Source organism: Anolis carolinensis, chromosome 6, assembly GCF_035594765.1.
Source record: "Anolis carolinensis isolate JA03-04 chromosome 6, rAnoCar3.1.pri, whole genome shotgun sequence".
In the NCBI taxonomy this organism is placed as follows: Eukaryota; Metazoa; Chordata; class Lepidosauria; order Squamata; family Dactyloidae; genus Anolis; species Anolis carolinensis.
In genome coordinates this window covers 107,732,684-107,752,583 of record NC_085846.1, presented here as the reverse complement: position 1 = coordinate 107,752,583, position 19,900 = coordinate 107,732,684, and the positions used below count along the sequence as shown (strand labels likewise).

The window sequence follows — 19,900 nt, the reverse complement described above, 5'->3', positions numbered from 1 at the left end:
CATAGGCAATGGCGGAAGGAGGGAAATGGCTGCGAGTGCAGGAGTCATCAAAGAAGTAATGCACGGAGAAAATGCATTGCTCAGAGCTGAAATATTTTGGTCTGTCCTCACCACAAACATGCAACCCTGGAAAAGGGGTGTTATCGAAAAATTGATACACACACCCCTCTAATAACAATAAATTTAAAATATTTTCACAGATATTAGCTGGGTCTCAGCCCCTGCTCAACTCAAAACATTCCTGGGAGGATTAAACCCCCAGGCCATAAGCAATGCCCACCCAAAGACTTCTCATATGTCTTGATTCAGGTTTATGCTTTATTAATAAACAGAGAGGAGAAGACTCATATATATACCCAAAAACTGCAGTACAACCATATACATATTCCTGGGCATCCAAAGAAACTGAATATAAAATGTGCTTGGGAAACTGTTGGAAAACTAAACATCCAGAAAGCCCTAACACAGTGGTTCTCAACCTGTGGGTCCCCAGATGTTTTGGCCTCCAACTCCCAGAATTCCTAACAGCTGGTAAACTGGTTGGGATTTCTGGGAGTTGTAGGCCAAAACACCTGGGGACCCACAGGTTGAGAACCACTGCCTTAACACTTTAATCTGATCAATTTTCCTTTTGTAATTCTGAGAAAACACCTAGAACCAAGATTAGGCTGTAGCTCTAATACCTTAACCCTGTTGCCCCAAGAAACACCTACATTTACAAATAATACACACACACACACACACACACACACACACACACACAATACAAAACCATACATTTATTTAATTAACAAAACTGACCCAGCTCTATGCCAGATCTGCTGTGTGTCTCTTTCTTGTTTTCTAACTTCTTCACTGTTGTGAAACTTTACATAATCAAACTGACAGCTCAAATATGTCACCCTTCTGTTTCTAAAACTGAGCCCCAGCTGTACAACAGCCCAGCACAAGGTCCATTAGATCCAAGGTTATCAAACAGCAGAACTTATATGATGTAATGCTTATGTGACTTTGGACCATGTGGCTATCTCGAAAAACAAAACAGATTCTTCCAGTGGTCTCCCTGTTGAGAGACGGATTACCAGCAACTGCCAGGACTCATCAAGGACTTTGTTTACCCACTTGATTGATTTTCCGGTTTCCTCATCCTTTGTGTAGAGATTATTCCAAGCTTCCAAAGTTCATTACTGCTAAGTATCCATTCTTTCCAGTCTGGACAATGGGGCCCACACCTTCAGTGGCAGGCACAGCAAGAAATCTTTAATGACCAACCAGGAGCAGGAATGAGAGGTTTGAATAGCTGCCAAACTTTATAAAATGTGCTGCATTTTCTGTATGAGTTAAGTCAGTTCTTTTGGTGGTTGTGCTGATTGGTCATCCATCTGGCCAGGTGAATAAACATCTGTTAATGCCTTTAAACCCAGTCATGTTTTTCCTAGCTTTCAAAGTAGCATAGTGTATGGGCAAGAGACTTACACTGCTCCCTGGTGGCAGACACCTGATTTTGGTAATAAGGGGAACTACTACAGTAGTGCAGAAACAAGATTCTGCCCATAGACTCAGCTTAATACATTCTTTGGACTCAAGACTCATAATAAACATTATAAAATAAAGTCAGTAAAGTAAATGTAAGTATTCTGTTTACAAATACTCTGAAAAATATTTGTAAACAATCAAATTAATCAATTACTTTTTTACTGTAAAATTTATTTACTGGCCTGAAACAAAGTTTAACAGAAGTGAATTTTCAGTTTCTGGGGTCCTTTTCTGGTCATTACAATGATTTGTTTCAATTCATAATTAGCATTGAACATAATTTTACTGAGGGGGAAACTAGTGGTGCTAGATATGCATGGAGTAGGTTGACAAAAAAGGAAAATAAAGGAGAGAAAATAAAAATTGCATGTTTTAAAAGGAGTTAAGAAAATCAGATGGCAGAGGATAAACTGTCTCTACCAAACCTGGTCATTTGGAGAGTATGAAGTCCACCTTGATGACAGTGGCTACAGAAACATTTACAGAACAACAAAAGAAAGGGAGAAATACAGAACCAACTGGGAAGAAAAATGAAATATGGGCAAATGAGTTATTATCATGGATCTGCAGGATGAGAAAAGAGGGTCAGCAGAGATTTGGAATGAATAAATGAGAAAGTTTGGTAGAAAGATGCAGAAAGAAAGGCACTGCCTTCATTATTCAATATAAATGAACAAAGAGGAGATTAAATATATAATCAAGGGCAAGTAGGAGACAAAAAAGGAAGGGTTGACAGCTATAATAAGAAAAATAATTTATGCATGTTTATTGTGATTTATGCAGAGAAAGAAATGCAAGTTTAGAGAGATTGCCCATCATTTATGATACAAAGAGACAAAATAGCCAGATACCAAATCACGATGAACTTGTCAATCTTCTGGCTAAGAAAATATTGTTCTTCTTAAACAAATGTGATTTTAAATAAAATTATAACCATCTTTATCATATCTAAGTCAACTCCTTTTTTCTCTATAAGAACTTGTCTACATATTAATTAAAGGGATGGCCGCTGAATTATTTTGTTGTGAGGTATATGTCATCATCATTCAAATTGCAAACTATGTTTCAGTGTTACTAACCATCATTCTGCTTGAAAAGTTCAGCTCTTGAAGAAAGATGTGAGGCAGCTCCATCCAATTAAATTGGCAGTGACCTGACAAAAACATCATCTTTTACAACCTTAGCCTGAAGCACAGTATAGTGATTTTTTTCTTGTTGCACTATAACCTACACAAAAGCATTTCAACTATGGGGATGAAATGCTGTCAATGTAGTGGCATTTGGAAACATTTTTATATGATCTCTTTTCTCTTACTCAACACAATCAAATATAGTTTATTTTAAATAGTTTATGAAGTTGTACGAGAGTTTATTCTTTCAATTATCGAATATTCGAAAAGAAAAGCATAGACATTTACTTTTAATCTTACCAAGCACTTTGGTTTCTTTTTAATAACTTTAATAACTTTAGATTAGCTCTAGAAACTGAGAAATAACATGTTTGTTTCTGTTTACTGTAAATTTTAGTAAATGTTTCAAAGTTCAGGATACCGTCTCTAATTCAATTTTTGGAGTCCCATATTATCTAATTTTACCTAATTTAAGTAGAATTCAAAGTGGCTTTCGCTGGGACAATAGACAGGAGATAAACTAGCATGGTGGATTACCTGGAGACTAAAAATAGAACTAAACATTTGCTTTCCGGTATTTTAGCGAAAACCTCTACAAAGTTTCCCTCTGAGCCATAGCATCCTAACATACTATGATACCATAGTAGATAAAATAGACCGCACGTAATAACAGAATTCATTGTAATTAAAGCTGCAGTATTTGTCATTTTCTCCTTTTCCATTTGAGATAATTTTTCACGCTTTGGTATTTTCTTTTCCCAGAAAGTGCTTGGTACAAAATGGACTTTTTTTCTGTAGAAAAATGTCGCTGACCATTTTCTTATAGTGACCCATTATCTTGATATGCTATCTCATTGTGCCGACACACTTTTTCATCAAGGATAAGAAAACTGTAAGAATTCATTGCATCCTTGTAGTACACACAATTTCCTTGCAAAAGTACTTGAGTCTTTGTGTTGGTGTCGCTAGATAGGCCAAGGAGCTTATCACATAACATTGTAAAATCACAATTCCATTGTGCTAGTCCTGGCATTGTTTGTATGATGTCTTAGCTCTGCTAGTGCTGTACTTTGCTATACTGTTGTTGAGTTCTTTGGAAAATCTTACACCCACTAACTACCCCCCCCCCCCCCCGAACCCACTATGGTTTGCAAATATCTCGTTCTGCTTCACTGTGATATTGGAAGCATACTGGGTATGGTTTCATTGCTTCTCCCTTGGGTATTTCCTGGGTTTGTCCAGAAAAGAACACCAAAATACTTCTGGTGGTTGGACTGGTAGGACACTGGAATTCCTAAAAATTCCCAGGAGAACCACTATAAGGAATTATCCATTATCCATAAAAATAAGGGGAGTGGTGCAATAGTGCAATTCTTATTTAATCCTGTTAAGAATGAATAGCCAGAGAAATCACAGGGTTCAGCAAAAATTTAAAGAGTAATACACAGACAATATACAAACGGGGCTGCAGCGGTGCAATGGGTTAAACTGCTGAGCTGTGGAACTTGCTGACCGAAAGGTCGGTGGTTCAAATCCATGGAGCAAAGTGAGTTCCTGTTGTTAGCCCCAGCTTCTGCCAAAAATGCTGTTCAAAAACATGTAGATGTAAGTAGATCAATAGGTACTGCTCAGGTGGGAAGGTAACAGTGCTCCATGCAGTCATGCCGGCCACATGACCTATGGACAATGCCGCCTCTTCGTCTTAGAAATGGAGATGAGCACGACCTCCCAGATTTGGACACAACTAGGCTTAATGTCAAGGGAAAACTTTTACTTTTACTATACAGACAAATGTTAATTCTCAAGGAGAAAACATAGGAAAGGATACTGGAAGGGACATGATGCTTTTTCTGAGTTGAGAATGAGGGAGGCGGGTTCCATATTAGTATACTAATGCAATTGCAATATTGTGTAATTATGGCATTCCTTTCTAACAAAGGATCTCAAATCATGGAGTAGGACATGGAATAAATGGCAGTGAAAATGGTACTGCCCTATTTTAAGTGCAAGAAAGTAACAACTGAAGTGCAAATGCAGTGATGGTGTGAAATAGTACACTACAATTTTTCTACCTTTTAGACTACAAGAGAAATGGGTTTGAGACAAACGACCTGAAACAACTAGTGAGATGAACACCGAAGCCAATAAAGCTATAGCTCTTAGGAACTTTGATAAAGAAAGTCTGAAATCTGTGGGAAAATCTATTTTTAGGACCACCAGAGTACATTATTGTGCCTACAATTTTGTTCCTGCAGTAAGATAAGTGCAATTCATGACACATTACCATTTAAAGAACTCATTTGAAGCAAATCAACTAGACACTCAAGGATTAGAAACTGGCAGGGCAATTATTGACAGGTGCAAAAAAGCACTTACAACAACTGGGCCCAATATCAATATAATTATTATTAAGTTTAGAAACACCACTTCCCCTTGCTGCACTGATCATTTTGTTCAAGCTGTTTAATACGTGCATTGATCAAAGCCATATGTAAGTACAAATCCCATAAAATTGCACTGAGAACAAGTATGCCAAGGTGTGTTTTTTTTTTCCAAGCCCAGTATGAGGTGAGAAATACAAATATTGGAGAAGAAAAAGGGAATAATAGCTATATGGCTGTAATGCCAGAAAAATAGGTATATTGGGTATATTCACACATATGATGATGTGCTCTGGTGGTATCTTGTGGAATGCCATAATGAAAAATTATTTTTGAGACTTGATGCGATCTGAACAGCTGCTTTTAGCAAGCAGTATGATGCGGGCTTTGATATGCATTCGATTTATATGGTTTTTGTTATTTAAGTAATACCCAAGGAGATAAATAATTAGGAACAAGGCTGCAGTTGGCAAGGAGGGGAGTTTAAGGTTGTTCTTAAAATCCAAACATATACAGTGAAGCTGCTTTTGTTGGCAACTTTCATATTGTGGTGGCGCAATGGGTAAAATCCTTGTGCCAACTAAACTGATAGCCTGAAGACCTGAAGGTTGGTGGTCCAAATCCACAAGATGGGGTGAGCTCCTGTCTGTCAGCCCCAGCTTCCCATGCAGGGACATGAGAGAAGCCCCTCGCACAATGGTAACACTTCTGGGCGTCCCCTGGGCAACGTCTTTGTAGACAGTCAATTCTCTCACACCAGAAACAACTTGCAGTATACCTCAATTCACTTCTGACACGATCAAAAATATATTAATGGTGAATAGAAGTGGGAGGAATTATTTTTCTTACAACACAGCGCCTCCTCTTTTATCATGGTCCTAATACTGTTATAGGTATGGAAACATGAAATCTTATATTAAATAAACAAACACCAAGTGGTTAAATGAATACACACAGCACATCACCTAGCTTAGCCCAATGGATGGCTCTTTGGATTCCAATAAATATATTTACAGTAGAGTCTATATTTATATTACTGTATATATATAAATATGTTTACAGTAGGAACCCCGGTGGCAAAGTGCGTTAAAGCACTGAGCTGGAGACCGAAAGGTCCCAGGTTCAATCCCTGGGAGCGGAGTGAGCGGCCGCTATTAGCTCCAGCTCCTGCCAACCTTGCAGTTCGAAAACATGCCAATGTGAGTAGATCAATAGGTATCGCTCCGGCGGGAAGGTAACAGCGCTCCATGCAGTCATGCGGGCCACATGACCTTGGAGGTGTCTACGGACAATGCCGGCTCTTTGGCTTAGAAATGGAGATGAGCACCAACCCCCAGAGTCAGACATGACTGGACTTAACGTCAGGGGAAAACCTTTACCTACTTAGAGTCTCACTTATCCAAGCTAAACGGGCCAGCAGAAGCTTGGATAAGCAAATATCTTGGATAATAAGGAGGGATTAAGGAAAAGCCTATTAAACATCGAATTAGGTTATGATTTTACAAATTAAGCACCAAAATATCATGTTATACAACAAATTTGACAGAAAAAGTAGTTCAATACGCAGTAATGTTATGTTTTAATTATTTACGAATTTAGCACCAAAATATCACGATATACTGAAAACATTGACTACAAAAATGGCTTGGATAATCCAGAAGCTTGGATAAGCGAGGCTTGGATAAGTGAGACTCTACAGTATCTATCACATAGCTCAAACATCAAATACACTGTTAACAAATCGTATTGCAAAAGACAACTTCAGAATGTTTAGAATGTGTTTCATTCTTAAAATAGCTCAATATATTTCAGCCAGAAAATATTTGTAAGACCTTTTCAATCACTGTTATCAAAGAACAAGAGAGCAAAATCTGGTTGTCACTGAGACTAGATGATTATCAAGTCATATTTGGAGAAGCCATGTTCTACTTCCTTCTATAAACAGAGGGTCCACTAGAGAAAATCCATCTGACATAACTTTTCATTGGACAGCTTTAAACCAGCTATTTCTTGACAAGCCTTGCCAAATCAAAGTGCAATAACTGGAAGTCCAAGCCCTGTTTTAAAAATCGATCCATCTGGAAAAGATCAAAGCAGAAGCCAAAAAAAAAAAAACTTCATACAGTACAAGCCAAGTTTCAGCACATGAAGAGTCACTGGTGCTACTGCTTCCATATGCTTTCCTTCCTCATGGGATTTTCTCAAAAAAGAAGTCCATCTGGCACAATTCGTTATGTCTCCTAGATGATCTGTCAACTGTTTTTGTTCAGAAAGGTTTCTGTTTGCCAAGGCATGGTGATCTTGCTGATCTTATGAATACTTGCTATATATTCACATATTCTGTAGTAAGATATTTAAAACACACTGTATTTCTATAATGTACAAGGAAGACTACATCAGCAGACTATAATTCAATCAGAATATAGTATATAAAATGTTTGTAATAATAATAATAAATACTGGATATCATAACTAATACGTTGATATTAAATATGCATAAAATAAATAAAATTCTCACTCTTCTGGCACACTGGTTGAGTCACAGGGCATTCAACAAAATTTGAATTATGCATTTATAATGGAAGTAGTGTGGAAAGACAATAAAAACCACAAAAGTAATATGAGAATCCAATGCAAACCTATCGCATTTGGAGATGTATAATCGCCACCCTCTTTGTTCGATTGAACACAGTGAGAGTTACTTAGGGAGTAAGCATGCACAGGATCACATGTTGTGTGTGTGCAATGGCTCCCAGAGACCCTTAAACAAAGAAGAAATAAAATGAGGGCAAAGGATGTCAGAATTACCCAACAAAAAAAGCAGGGGATTCAGCTTTTAAAAGGAGCCAGGCAATGAACACTGGGTGTTTATGAAGAGTGTGGCTTTAGAGACACTCTCCCTCCACAACTCAAAATATATCCGATACTTCACTGGAGATCTGAAAAGCATATTCCGCATAGTCTTAAAAGAATATCTACAGCTAGGGTTGTTATAACTGTGCCACATAATACGCATCGCAAGCTTGTGACAGCCTCCCTTTTGGAAAGAAGTCCCAGGATAATAGCAGTCTTCTCTTGTTTGCTGAAGCATATATGAAGGCTGTGGATGCATACCCCAAAACATAGTATCACAGAAGAAGAGCTCCAGACAATTAATAAGGCTACGTGTAACAAGATCGTGTACTATGACAAAAAGGAATTTTTCTAGAATTCTTTTTTTAACACAGAAAAATCATTTCAGCATCATTTCACATAGCACCAACAACACACACTATTTCCCTCTTATCTTTTGGCAGATCTTATGAGAAACCTACCAAACAGTTCACCAAACAGTAAAACACACAATCGCATTTAAAGGACATCTAGATACCTGTGAATTAAGTGAATAAAAATAGTATTACTTCACTCCTTTTGCAGTGTATCTATTTCTTAGTTAGTGACACGCTTTGTGTGCATCATAGGCCAGTGGTAAAAGTAAAAAGTAAGTTTATTTATTTTATTTATTTACAGTATTTATATTCCGCCCTTCTCACCCTGAAGGGGACTCAGGGCAGATCAGATTGTATATATATAAGGCAAACATTCAATGCCCATATACACATAGAACCGAGACAAAGACAGACGCAGAGGCAATTTAACCTTCTCCTGAGGGGATTCCGGCCACAGGGGGGAGCAGCTGCTTTATCATCCACTGCGATGGCACTTCCTCATTCCAATGTTGGCTGGATGATTTTTTTTATGGAGTCGTAAATTAGCCAGCTGCAATAAATCACTCTGACCAAGAGGTCATGAGTTCAAGGCCAGCCCGTGCCGGGGTGAGCACACAACAATTAAAAATAAAATATAGCCCCTGCTCGTTGCTGACCTAAGCAACCCAAAAGATAGTTGCATCTATCAAGTAGGAAATTTAGGTACCACTTATATGTGGGGTGGCTAATTTACAACACCATAAAAATCATCCAGCCGCCATTGGAATGAGGAAGTTGCCGTTGCAGTGGATGATGAAGCAGCTGCTCCCCCTGTGGCCGGAATCAAGCATACTCTCAGGAAAGCAGGAAGCTGGTGAAGGTTTAAATTGCCTCTGTGTCTGTCTCTGTCTCTGTTCTATGTTATATGGCACTGAATGTTTGCCTTATAAGTGTACAATGTGATCCGCTCTGAGTCCCCTTCGGGGTGAGAAGGGCAGAATATAAATACTGTAAATAAAATAAATAAATAAATATCCCAAACCCATTAATAACACAACTAGAATAAATGCTGACCTCAATGTGATGAGGTCCTCACTCTGATTAACAGGTTGATAAAGTGTCAATGACAGAAATCCTGGGGGAGAGTTCCTGCATTATTTTGGGTTTCATGGTAATCAAAGAGTTTGAAAACAGACATGTACCAATGACTTTAGGAAATCTTATCATTTATTTGTATATATATCTATTGAATCACGTTTATAAATCTGCTTTCAGACAACACAGAGAAAGTTGTGCAGATATCATACTTAAACATTTTAAAAGAAAAAAGAGTCTGAGAGGCGTTGGGATTCTACAAACTAAACACTGAAAGGACAATTACGAAGTATTTCAATAAAAAGGAGAAAATGGAAAACATCTAAAGAAGCCAGAATTGCTGCAAATAACTCTTTGATGAGCTAAGGCTGAAAAGGAACACATATAGATCATGATAGGTATAATCAGTGATAAGTACAAAAGAACCAATTCCATCTGTAAGAATGGAGTGAGGAAGGCTAAAGCATAGAATGTCTCATAATTAATGCTTTCTTTACAAAAACGCCTAGCTTCTTGAGTATGCTAAGAACACAAAAATGTTAGCACCACTTCTTGCAAAGTATGGTGACAGAGAGAAGCCGGAATCATTAAATCCTTATAATGGCTTGGTCATATCCTGCAAGAAGAGTTGTGTTAATCTGGAGAAGACAGACTAGATAGATAATATACGGGGGACCCGTATAAGTATGGGTATAACTAGAGAATATCCATTATAATTAAATTCAGGCCTCCAACCTAAGATTAATTACATCCAATGATTTGGACGGAGCTTGACAATTTAATTTCAGTGCTGCCCTTTGTCGTTTTGGAAATTTGAGGATGACAGTTGAAGTGCCAAAAGAAGACAGAAGTGAAAATGTTGTCCTTTTCTCCAAAATCAGAAAATCCCAGTACATTCAGCCTGATGAAATTCATGATGAAATTCATTTGCCCTGGCTAAACTGCTTTATTTTGATTACAGCAAAGCACTTGAAAAAGTATCCAATGATATCCTCACTGAAAAACTGAGGGTTAAATCATAATGCTGTTTAGTCGCTCCACAGCTGGTTGAACCATAGTACTTGGCACATGCTCATTAATGGTTCTGCATCAATCTGGAGGGAAATCTCAAATGGAAGGCTACAGGGCTCTGTCCTTGGCCATGTCGTGTTCAACAGTTTTCTAAATTACTTGGCTGCAAATGTAAAAGGGAATTGCATACCAAATTTGCAGCTGACACAAAGCTGGGAACCAGAGATAATATTGCAGAAGTCTGAGATTCAAAATGATATTGACGTACTTTATGTTGGACTAAAGCCAACAATATGAAATTAAACAGAGGAAATTATAAATATTCCTCCAGGAATAACAAGGTGAGAAAACTGTTAAATATGACAGCTTCCACCATCCAGTTTGAAATTATCTGGACAGCCAAGAGCATCTCACCAAATGGTGAAAAGGTGCTGCATGATCAACATTGGCCCCATCTAGAGTGACCATTTAGGTGGGTTTAGAAAGTAATCAATGGGCTAATCCAAATTAACCCGGGGCGAAGCCACTTAACTCTCAGGTAGGGAGGGTTGCAGTTGTTCCTTCATATTAATTAATATTAATAAGTAAATATTTTATCCCTTCTAGGAATGGTGCAGGCTCTTGGAAGTCTGAGAATATCTAAGACTGTTAACTATAATTTTCCTGTTTCCATTCCATTTGAATTGTTCGATGGATTGCTTATTGGTTCATATACTGATTTGAAGTACTGGTATGTTACAGCAGTTTGAGATGTCATGAAGAACAAACAGTAATTTAGAAACAAAAGTAAAACTCCATCTGGAACTAAAGCCATGCAAGAATAAAGAAGCACAAAACCTTGTCATTTTATAAATCCATTTACCTAAGGTTTCTTGCTAGGTTTGAACTAGTCCAAAGTGTAATTTTCCAAAATGTATAGGGATTGTCTTTCTGGGACATCCTGTTTGTATTATGAACCAACTCCCAAACAGATCTATACCCATCACTCATCATCTTATGCTCTGTGGATAGTTCTCAGCAGCATTGCTAATTTCAAGATCCACATGCATACCAAATGTTATGAAAAGCAAATGTTGTTTGGGTAGCAACTGAGGCAAAATGTAGAAGATAAAAGTGAGTGTAGATCACATGGTTTGATGAAGGAATATCATGGACAGAAGACAAATGGATTTTTCAGTAGTGTATAATAAAGATTTTTGAACAGAAAATAGAGGGGAGTAGAGCATGCTGGTTCTATGGAGAATCATGGAAGAATACACAAAGGGAAAGAGAACAAAAGGAGATTGAAAAATCTCATTTTTTGCATCTCCACATTGATTATAATATTGTAGTATAGATCAGATACAGCACTATAAGAAGTCAAGGGGAACAAAGAGAAACAATCAGCCACTGAATGTTTGGATGAAAATGAAACATTTCACACGACAAGGTGGAAATCCTTTGATTAAAAAAGCATATCAACAGCAGGAGGAATCGTATTATATACTTTGCTGTCTTCTAGAGTAGACTACCTGAGTTTCCTAAATTAATAGTGATGTACAGGTAATATTTTGCTTTATTTTATTGATACTGAATCTCTTTGATCTGCGCTTTGATCATAGATATAATTTGGAAGCAATCAATGGCGGTATAAAGGGAAGAAAAACACAGATGGAAATTGTAACAGGAATATAGGTGAATGTGTTATTATCAGAGAAAGCACGAGTCCAAATGGCAGAAAATGAAACATTCTTTTGGAGGAAAAGTGTTACAAAATGGAGACTTTCTCTGTAATATATGGCAATGTAATAAAGTTATATAGCTTTACACAGCCCTTACCAGTAGATTTCTTTCCATTGGATATAGTCGTTTCTTGCTGCTAAGAAAAAAAGGGTATCCCTGCAAAGAACTATTCTGTTCTCTCTCGTCTCAGACAGGAAGATGTGTCATTTGTTCCCCAAGAAGTCAAAACAACATAATTACTGACTGATATGGGATGACACAGGTCACCCTTTCATCTCTACAGAGAAGAGAGGACAAATGAAGGCTTTCTGATTTTTTCATGTCATTTCATTTCTTGACAATGTCTTATAAACAGTGCCAAGCTTGACCAACTCCATAAATGCTGTTATATAAGAAGACTGTTAAAACCTTTTTTTAAAAAAGCTCAAAGTGTGCAAATTGCACACGCCTTTGTGACACCACATTCAGCAGAAACAGGTCTTATGTACTGTCTCGATTCTGTATAGTACCTCTGTGCAACAGCTTCTCCAAGATAATTTTCAAGCGCTGAAGAGTAGGTGGTGAAACTTCGTATTTGTATACGTCTATCACTGGAACCTGCTGACACCTCCCAAACACTCCATCTGGAGAAAAAGGAGAAAGGGAAGTTGGAGAAAAGGAGAGAAAAGGGCAAATCACATTATTTTGCGACATACTTACTACACAAAGACGTCTATGTGTATTAGTATTGGCCATAAGTCCTATACATGACAGTTATATTACAGGCAAAAGCTGTGAGACACCTTGTTAATACTTTTACAACTATTTTTTAATCAAAAGCTTTGTATCTACAGCAATTTTATATGAGAAATAAATGAAATAAATACTCTTAATGGAAAACAGAGGGCTCGGAAAACATGGATGTTAGTTTGCAGAGTTCTTGTTGTTTTTTAATTTTCTCCTTTTTAATGCAGAAACTCTGTACTTGTAAATGAGTGTTGAATCGATAATAGGCAGCAAAGGCTAGTTTAATGTAGTACCCTCTAATGAATGCAATAAAAGAGAGCCGCTCGCACAACAATGAGATATTAATGGAACCTAATTTATTTAGCTCCATTCCATTCATCTAAAATGACAGGCTCTTCTCATCAAACTCTTTTCATATCACACCTTCTAATTAATTTAGGTCCTAATTAGTCTTTATTTAGAGAATTGTTCATTTCAAGAGAAGCTTCCTGTGTGGGAAGAAAAAGAAAGGCAAGGGGAGGGGGAGTTCAAACATTCAAATTACCTTTCTCCCTTCTACATAAAAGGCTAATTTAGAACCTAGGTGCTTATAATACCCTGTGACCATCTGCAGCTCTAGGCTTCAAAAAACAGTCTGGGGGTGCGTTTATTGTTGTTCTCTCCCATACACAGTGATCCAGAGAAAGCCATTCAGATGCAACAAGTTTAATTAGCATGCTATTCTTCATATTGCTTGTTTTAATTCCGTAATTACTGCAGATATTGCACTGATAATCAAAAGGGACAGTGCAATTTGACTAGCAGAACATAACATTAGGAATTAATTTACAAGTGTCCATTTATTTCTATGGGATTTCAACAAGAAGAAGAGAGGGGAAAATAGGTATTTTCAAAATCTCGGCATTAGTTTTGTGTCAATGCAGATGCAGTGTTATATCAAAGCCATGTCATTACAATATCAAATGAGTATTAAATCAAATTAAATCAAAGACATATAAATTATACTAACAAAAATTAGAAACTCATAAGTATATTTTTACTTGTTATTTCAGCAAACTTTATTTTAATTACATTTGTTTTACCATGAAGCATTTTCCTTCCTTTGATATGTGTAATGCTGCTTAATCTAAGGTCTTACCATGCCACCCTGCACTTTGGGGCTTGGTTTCATATTTCTGTATCTTACAAAATAATGGGCTCTGCTTCTGTGGAAGACTATTCAAGGTTGCACAAAAGCAAGGTGATATCTTTTTTACCGCCTGTTCACAAGCTTGCTGTACTTCCTGTACACACTCTTATGGCAACAGAGGTTGATCTGATAAGTGGTTTTATCTGTCTTGTGCTGCTGTACTCCAAGACTAGCTAAGCAATAACTGTCTTTAATAGCCATAAAAGAACATGTTTTTTTTCCAGAGTATCTCAACACAAGCATCTATTCTGTATTCAACAAGTGCATGGTTGTTGTGAGACTGACATACTTTCCCAATCCCTGACCTATGTATCCTGATAGCTTGGAAATAACCCATTTTGGATACAATAACACTGTTTTATTTATAGCATCCAGTGGTTTTTAATCCAGGAGGCAATCACCCCCCAGAGATAAGAATTTGGTTAGTCATATGTGATACATTGTGTGTGCTATCACCACTTCCACTACACCACTGGTTCTCAACCTGTGGGTCCCCAGATGTTTTAGCCTTCCACTCCCAGAAATCCTAATAGTTGGTAAACTGGATGGGATTTCTGGGAGTTGTAGACCAAAACACCTGGGACCCACAGGTTGAGAACGACTGTGTTACAACAATATGTATTCTGTGTGTTGTCGAAGGCTTTCATGGCCGGGATCACAGGGTTGTTGTATGTCTTTCGGGCTGTGTGGCCATGTTCCAGAAGTATTCTCTCCTGAATACTCGCCTGATGTGGGCGAAATGTCAGGAGAGAATACTTCTGGAACATGGCCACATAGCCCGAAAGACATACAACAACCCAATATGTATTCTTTCATCCGGGGCTGATAGGTCAGTTGTGAGTAACTGAGCATTTCCTAGCTAGGCTCTAGGCAACAGAATAGCTAGGGGTGTCCTGCTCTATATTAGAGGGCTACTCCAAATCTAGGAAACAAAAAGGAATAGTAGAACTTAGTAGCATCTGATTTATAAGCCACCTTCTAAAAGCAGATCACAAAGTCATTCAGTGAGACAGGCCTTGCCCTTAGTGTATCCAATGGATCATTTATTGGTGGGATCATGAAAATTTCCCATGAACTTCTGGAAAGAACGCATTGCAACTAGAAGAAGGTGATGGCTTCCTCCTCCAGCAGTCCAACCAGCACAAAAGAGCCCTCTTGATAGTTTGTGATGCTCTCTCTGTATGATCAAATCTAATTCTACTGTGACTACAGTGTTCCCTTACTTATTGCTGGGGTTAGGTTCCAGGACCACCCGCAATAAGTGAAAATCCGCAAAGTAGGGGCACTATATTTATTTTCATATTTATACATTATTTAGTAGTTATACACTATTTTAAGTCTTTAAAATAGTGTTGATAAATCACATCCTTCTCCTCCCGTTGCCGCTTGGGCTTCTTTTCTCTCCCGTTGGCTTCTCCTTCCACCCTTCCTTAGGCTGTAAATTGTAATTTTTTATGATTTATAATAGTCTTTAAGAGTTTATTGAAAAACCGTGAAACAGCGAATCCACAAAAAGTGAACCGCGAAGTAGTGAGGGAACACTGTATATTCCTTTCAAGGGTCCACATATATCCTAAGCAAATCTGAAAACAAAACTCCTAGCATCATCCCTGAGAATTATGGATTTTCAACTCTTTTGAGTCCATATCCTTTTAAATGAAATTAAGGAATTTGTGTCAAGCACATTCAGTCACCATAAATGAGAAGAGGACTGATGGATGCTTCTAATGATATGGATGCTCAGGTTTTGGTGTTAGTCAGGAGTGCTCAGTTTGTTCAATTACGTCTAGTGTGCCAGCTGGAGGTGTCGTGTCTAGCCATAATGACACATGACTCCGTTACATTCCTTCTGGACTTGTGTATTAGGTTCTCTATGAGATTGCCCATGGTCAAGACTACTACAGACAGACTATTGACCAGGAGAGAGAACATGCAATTCTCTTGTTACAGCAGCTGGACTGCTAGCCATCTATTTCCAGGCACAGTTTTGAGCACAAATTATAAAACCCCATACAACTTAAAGCCACAGTTTCTGAGCAACTGTAGTCTTCATTCAGTTGAAATGTATTCAACTAAATGGGTTTAAAACTCCCTGGCAAGCCCCAATCCCACCACCACCTGGGATGAAAGAAACATTATTCAGGGACCAGTCCTATACTCTAGAACTCCTTTCCAATAATAATTAAGCTGTCTTCCTTTCTATTGATCTCTCACCATATGGTGTAATTGTGACGGCGCGAGTGGCGCCATCTATATGTCAAACTATAAGTTTCAAGATTTGAATTGTTGTATCATGCCTGATTTTGCCCTTACCCTGTAAATGTAGTTGGATTGGTTATTTATATCTGTCAATCAATGTTGTTTGTACCTGTTATATTGCTCACTCAGCAAAACTGTTTGGCTCCACCTCTTCCTGGAGTAGGACTGTGTTTCCTCCTTTTCATTCCACCAGCAAGCTCTCTACCAGATGGACGTGAGAGAGAGACTGGGCTCAAAAAGCCCTTCAAAAGTTACCTCTCAGCACCAATTCTGGGGTTCTTACCCTTGGGACTCACACTTCATGTTCAGGGCCAACCTGAACAACATTGAGGAGTCTCAAGCGCCTTCACATCAGTCCTTTGGCAACAGAGGAAGACCCTTGTCTTCAGATATAGGTCATTGGACTGAGGCTGAGTTTGCTCCGGCATTCACAGCCAGAGAAAGAGGGATCTGGACAAGCTTCATGGACTTAAACAATCAAAGACTGTAATGTATATTTTCTTTTACCCCCTTTGTGGACAATAAACCCAGTTTTTGAGTTATCTACAGTGTTTTGGTCCTTGGGAGTTCCAGTTTCCCTAAAGGAGGGCAAGAAGCAATCCCCTGGGGAAAGATGTCACGTCCATGCCTCTTTCACTAAGAGTACAGCCCCAGGCGCGACGGCACAGTAATCCTTTCTTTCAGTAGGACTTTCACTTCTGTTAGGTTTACAGTTGAGCAGCATTCCTGTTACCTTTTATTGATCATGTTTTAATTGTATTTCTGTTGTAATGTTAAATTTTAATATTTTTACCACTTTCAGTGCTCTTTTTTTGGCAGAAAGATTGGACCCTTTTGCAGATTATTCTCAGTACACCCACTTCTCCAAGCTTTGGATCACGTAACACGGAGATACTAGGACCATAGTTGAAAATCTGATGCCATTAAAAAGTATTTATCAAGCTGGGCTCCACAATACATTATGAATCTTAGAGAACGCATATCAAACCATGTTCTATTGAAGCAGACATCAGAAACATTAAGAGATTTTCAAATCAATATTTCCAATATTCAGTAAGCTTCTATCTATTGGGTCTCTCTATTCATCTTTTGTCAAAGCCTTTCTTCATTAGACTATTGAAAATAAAATAAGTGAAACTCTTTTTTTCTCCACTTCACGTATTTATTCTGTTGCCATTTTCTCTCGTAACAGCTAGCAATCAGATTGTTTTAATCGAGAAAGGGAATAGAGCAGACTGACTGCAAAACACTATGTCTATTGGTAAAGGTATGGTGGAAATTTCCCTCTTTGTTCATAGGCTTGAAGCCTATGATTGGAGAGCAACTCAAATATCCTCTCATCATAAACCAACAGTTAGCAGTCTTACCATTTTGTCTTCAGCGTTCTAGATTTTTAAGTATATATAGTAACAACATACTAATTGGCTATGAGATGCCTACTTTATATTATATTTTTACTCTTTTTGCAGAACTGAAAAAATATCTTATGTGATATATTTCCCATGCTGATGAATCCTGAATATCATGAAGGCTAAGAAGGCTCACTTATCCAACATAAACAGGCCGGTAGAATGTTGGATAAGTGAAAATGTTGGATAATAAGGAGAGATTAAGGAAAAGCCTATTAAACATCAAATTATGTAATGATTTTACAAATTAAGCACCAAAAACATCATGTTTTACAACAAATTGACAGAAAAATCAGTCCAAAACATAGTAACGTTATGTAGTAATTACTGTATTTATGAATTTAGCCCCAAAACATTGCAATATATTGAAAACACTGACTACAAAAACATTGGCTACTAACAAATTGACTACAAATAAAGATAAAATTGCATAAAATGAACTTACTGTAACAACATTGTCAGAAATTAAATCCATAAAAAGTTCAATCCTTGCTGTCTAGAGAAACAGCTGTGGATTGGGGCGGGAGGCAAACTGCGTTGGATAATCCAGAACGTTGGATAAGTGGATGTTGGATAAGTGAGACTCTACTGTAGTATAAGGCTTTAGAGATTATCATCAATACAGCAAAGAGAAGGTTTGCCAACGAGGCTGCCATAACAAGGGACTTGCATGGTACCTTTGCCCACCCTTGCAAACAGTCTGGCTGCAGTACTTTGAACCTACTGAAATGTCTTTCTTTGATTTATATGGAAAGGAGGTATAGATCTGGATGTTACCAGAGTAACAATAGCACTAAGCCACAACATCCTGAACCATTTCTCTTTGGGGTTTCATGTATATGTCAGATGGCATGGGGGACAAAATGGAATTATTGACTTGAGTATAAGACAAGGGTGGGAAATGCAGCAGCTACGGGTCAATTTCAAAAAATAAAAATAGATATTAATAAAATTGCATTATTTGAGGCATCAGTAGGTTAAATGTTTTGAATATTTATATAAAACTGTAATTTAAGATAATAAGACTTTAATAAGATAAGACTGTCCAACTCTGAATACCTATATACTCAGGTATAAGCTGACCTGAATAGAAGCCAGCCAGGACCCTCACTCGAGTATAAGCCGAGGGGCGCTTTTTCAGCCCTAAAAAAGGGCTAAAAAACTAGGCTTATACTTGAGTATATAATGTAAAGTAAAGGTAAAGGTTTCCCTCGATGTTAAGTCCAGTCGTATCCGACTCTGGGGGTTGGTGCTCATCTCCATTTCTAAGCCGAAGAGCCGGCGTTGTCCATTGTCATGTGGCTGGCATGACTGCATGGAACACCGTTACCTTCCCGCCAGAGCGGTACCTATTGATCTACTCACATTTGCATGTTTTCGAACTGCTAGGTTGGTAGAAACTGGAGCTAACAGCGGGCGCTCACTCCGCTCCCCGGGTTTGAACCTGGGACCTTTCGGTCTGCAAGTTCAGCAGCTCAGTGCTTTAACACACTGAGCCACCAGAGGCTCCACTCATGTATATACAGTATATGTATTCATGTTTAATTCTTCTGTTAGCTGTACTAACAGAAACCAGAGCTATTACATTGTTCTGTCCCTACTATCTCTGTCTCTGTCCCTAAAACCATTTACAGTAGAGTCTCACTTATCCAACATAAAAGGGCCGGCAGAACGTTGGATAAGCGAATATGTTGGATAATAAGGAGAGATTAAGAAAAAGCCTATTAAACATCAAAATAGGTTATGATTTTACAAATTAAGCACCAAAACATCATGTTATACAACAAATCTGACAGAAAAGGTAGTTCATTACACATTCATGCTATGTAGTAATTACTGTATTTATGAATTTAGCACCAAAATATCACAATGCATTGAAAACATTGACTACAAAAATGTGGATAATCCAGAACGTTGGATAAGTGAGTGTTGGATAAGTGAGACTCTACTGTATCTGGCGAAATCGCAATGGTGCCCATACAACTACCCGACAATCAAAAATATCCATAAGCTTGAAGCTTACAGTTGCAGAACAGCACAAACATCCTTTGATCACAGCATCTGGGTGAACATGCTTCCAAAAGGAAAAAAAAATCACTCTGGGATCAGGAAAGGAGAGTTTAAGCCACAACACACTCAATGTAATGGCAGCAAAGCTTTCAAGGCACCACCCTAAACCTGCCAAGCAAACTTGGTCTGTGGTGAAGCTCATTCTTCCCAGCTCAGTCCTATTTGGAGCTACCTGTTAACTGTT

The 19,900-nt window shown here is 38.0% G+C and overlaps 1 protein-coding gene across 3 annotated transcripts in view; it reads right to left on the bottom strand.

Moving 5' to 3' along the window:
* ptprn2 (protein tyrosine phosphatase receptor type N2) overlaps nt 1–19,900 on the bottom strand; it is a 612,886-nt gene that overhangs the window by 488,103 nt on the left and 104,883 nt on the right. For all 3 annotated transcript variants that reach the window (XM_062984600.1, XM_062984602.1, XM_062984601.1), the window contains one exon: nt 12,573–12,686. In XM_062984600.1, coding sequence (XP_062840670.1) covers nt 12,573–12,686 — 114 coding nt within the window. The remainder of the gene's footprint in view (nt 1–12,572; nt 12,687–19,900) is intronic.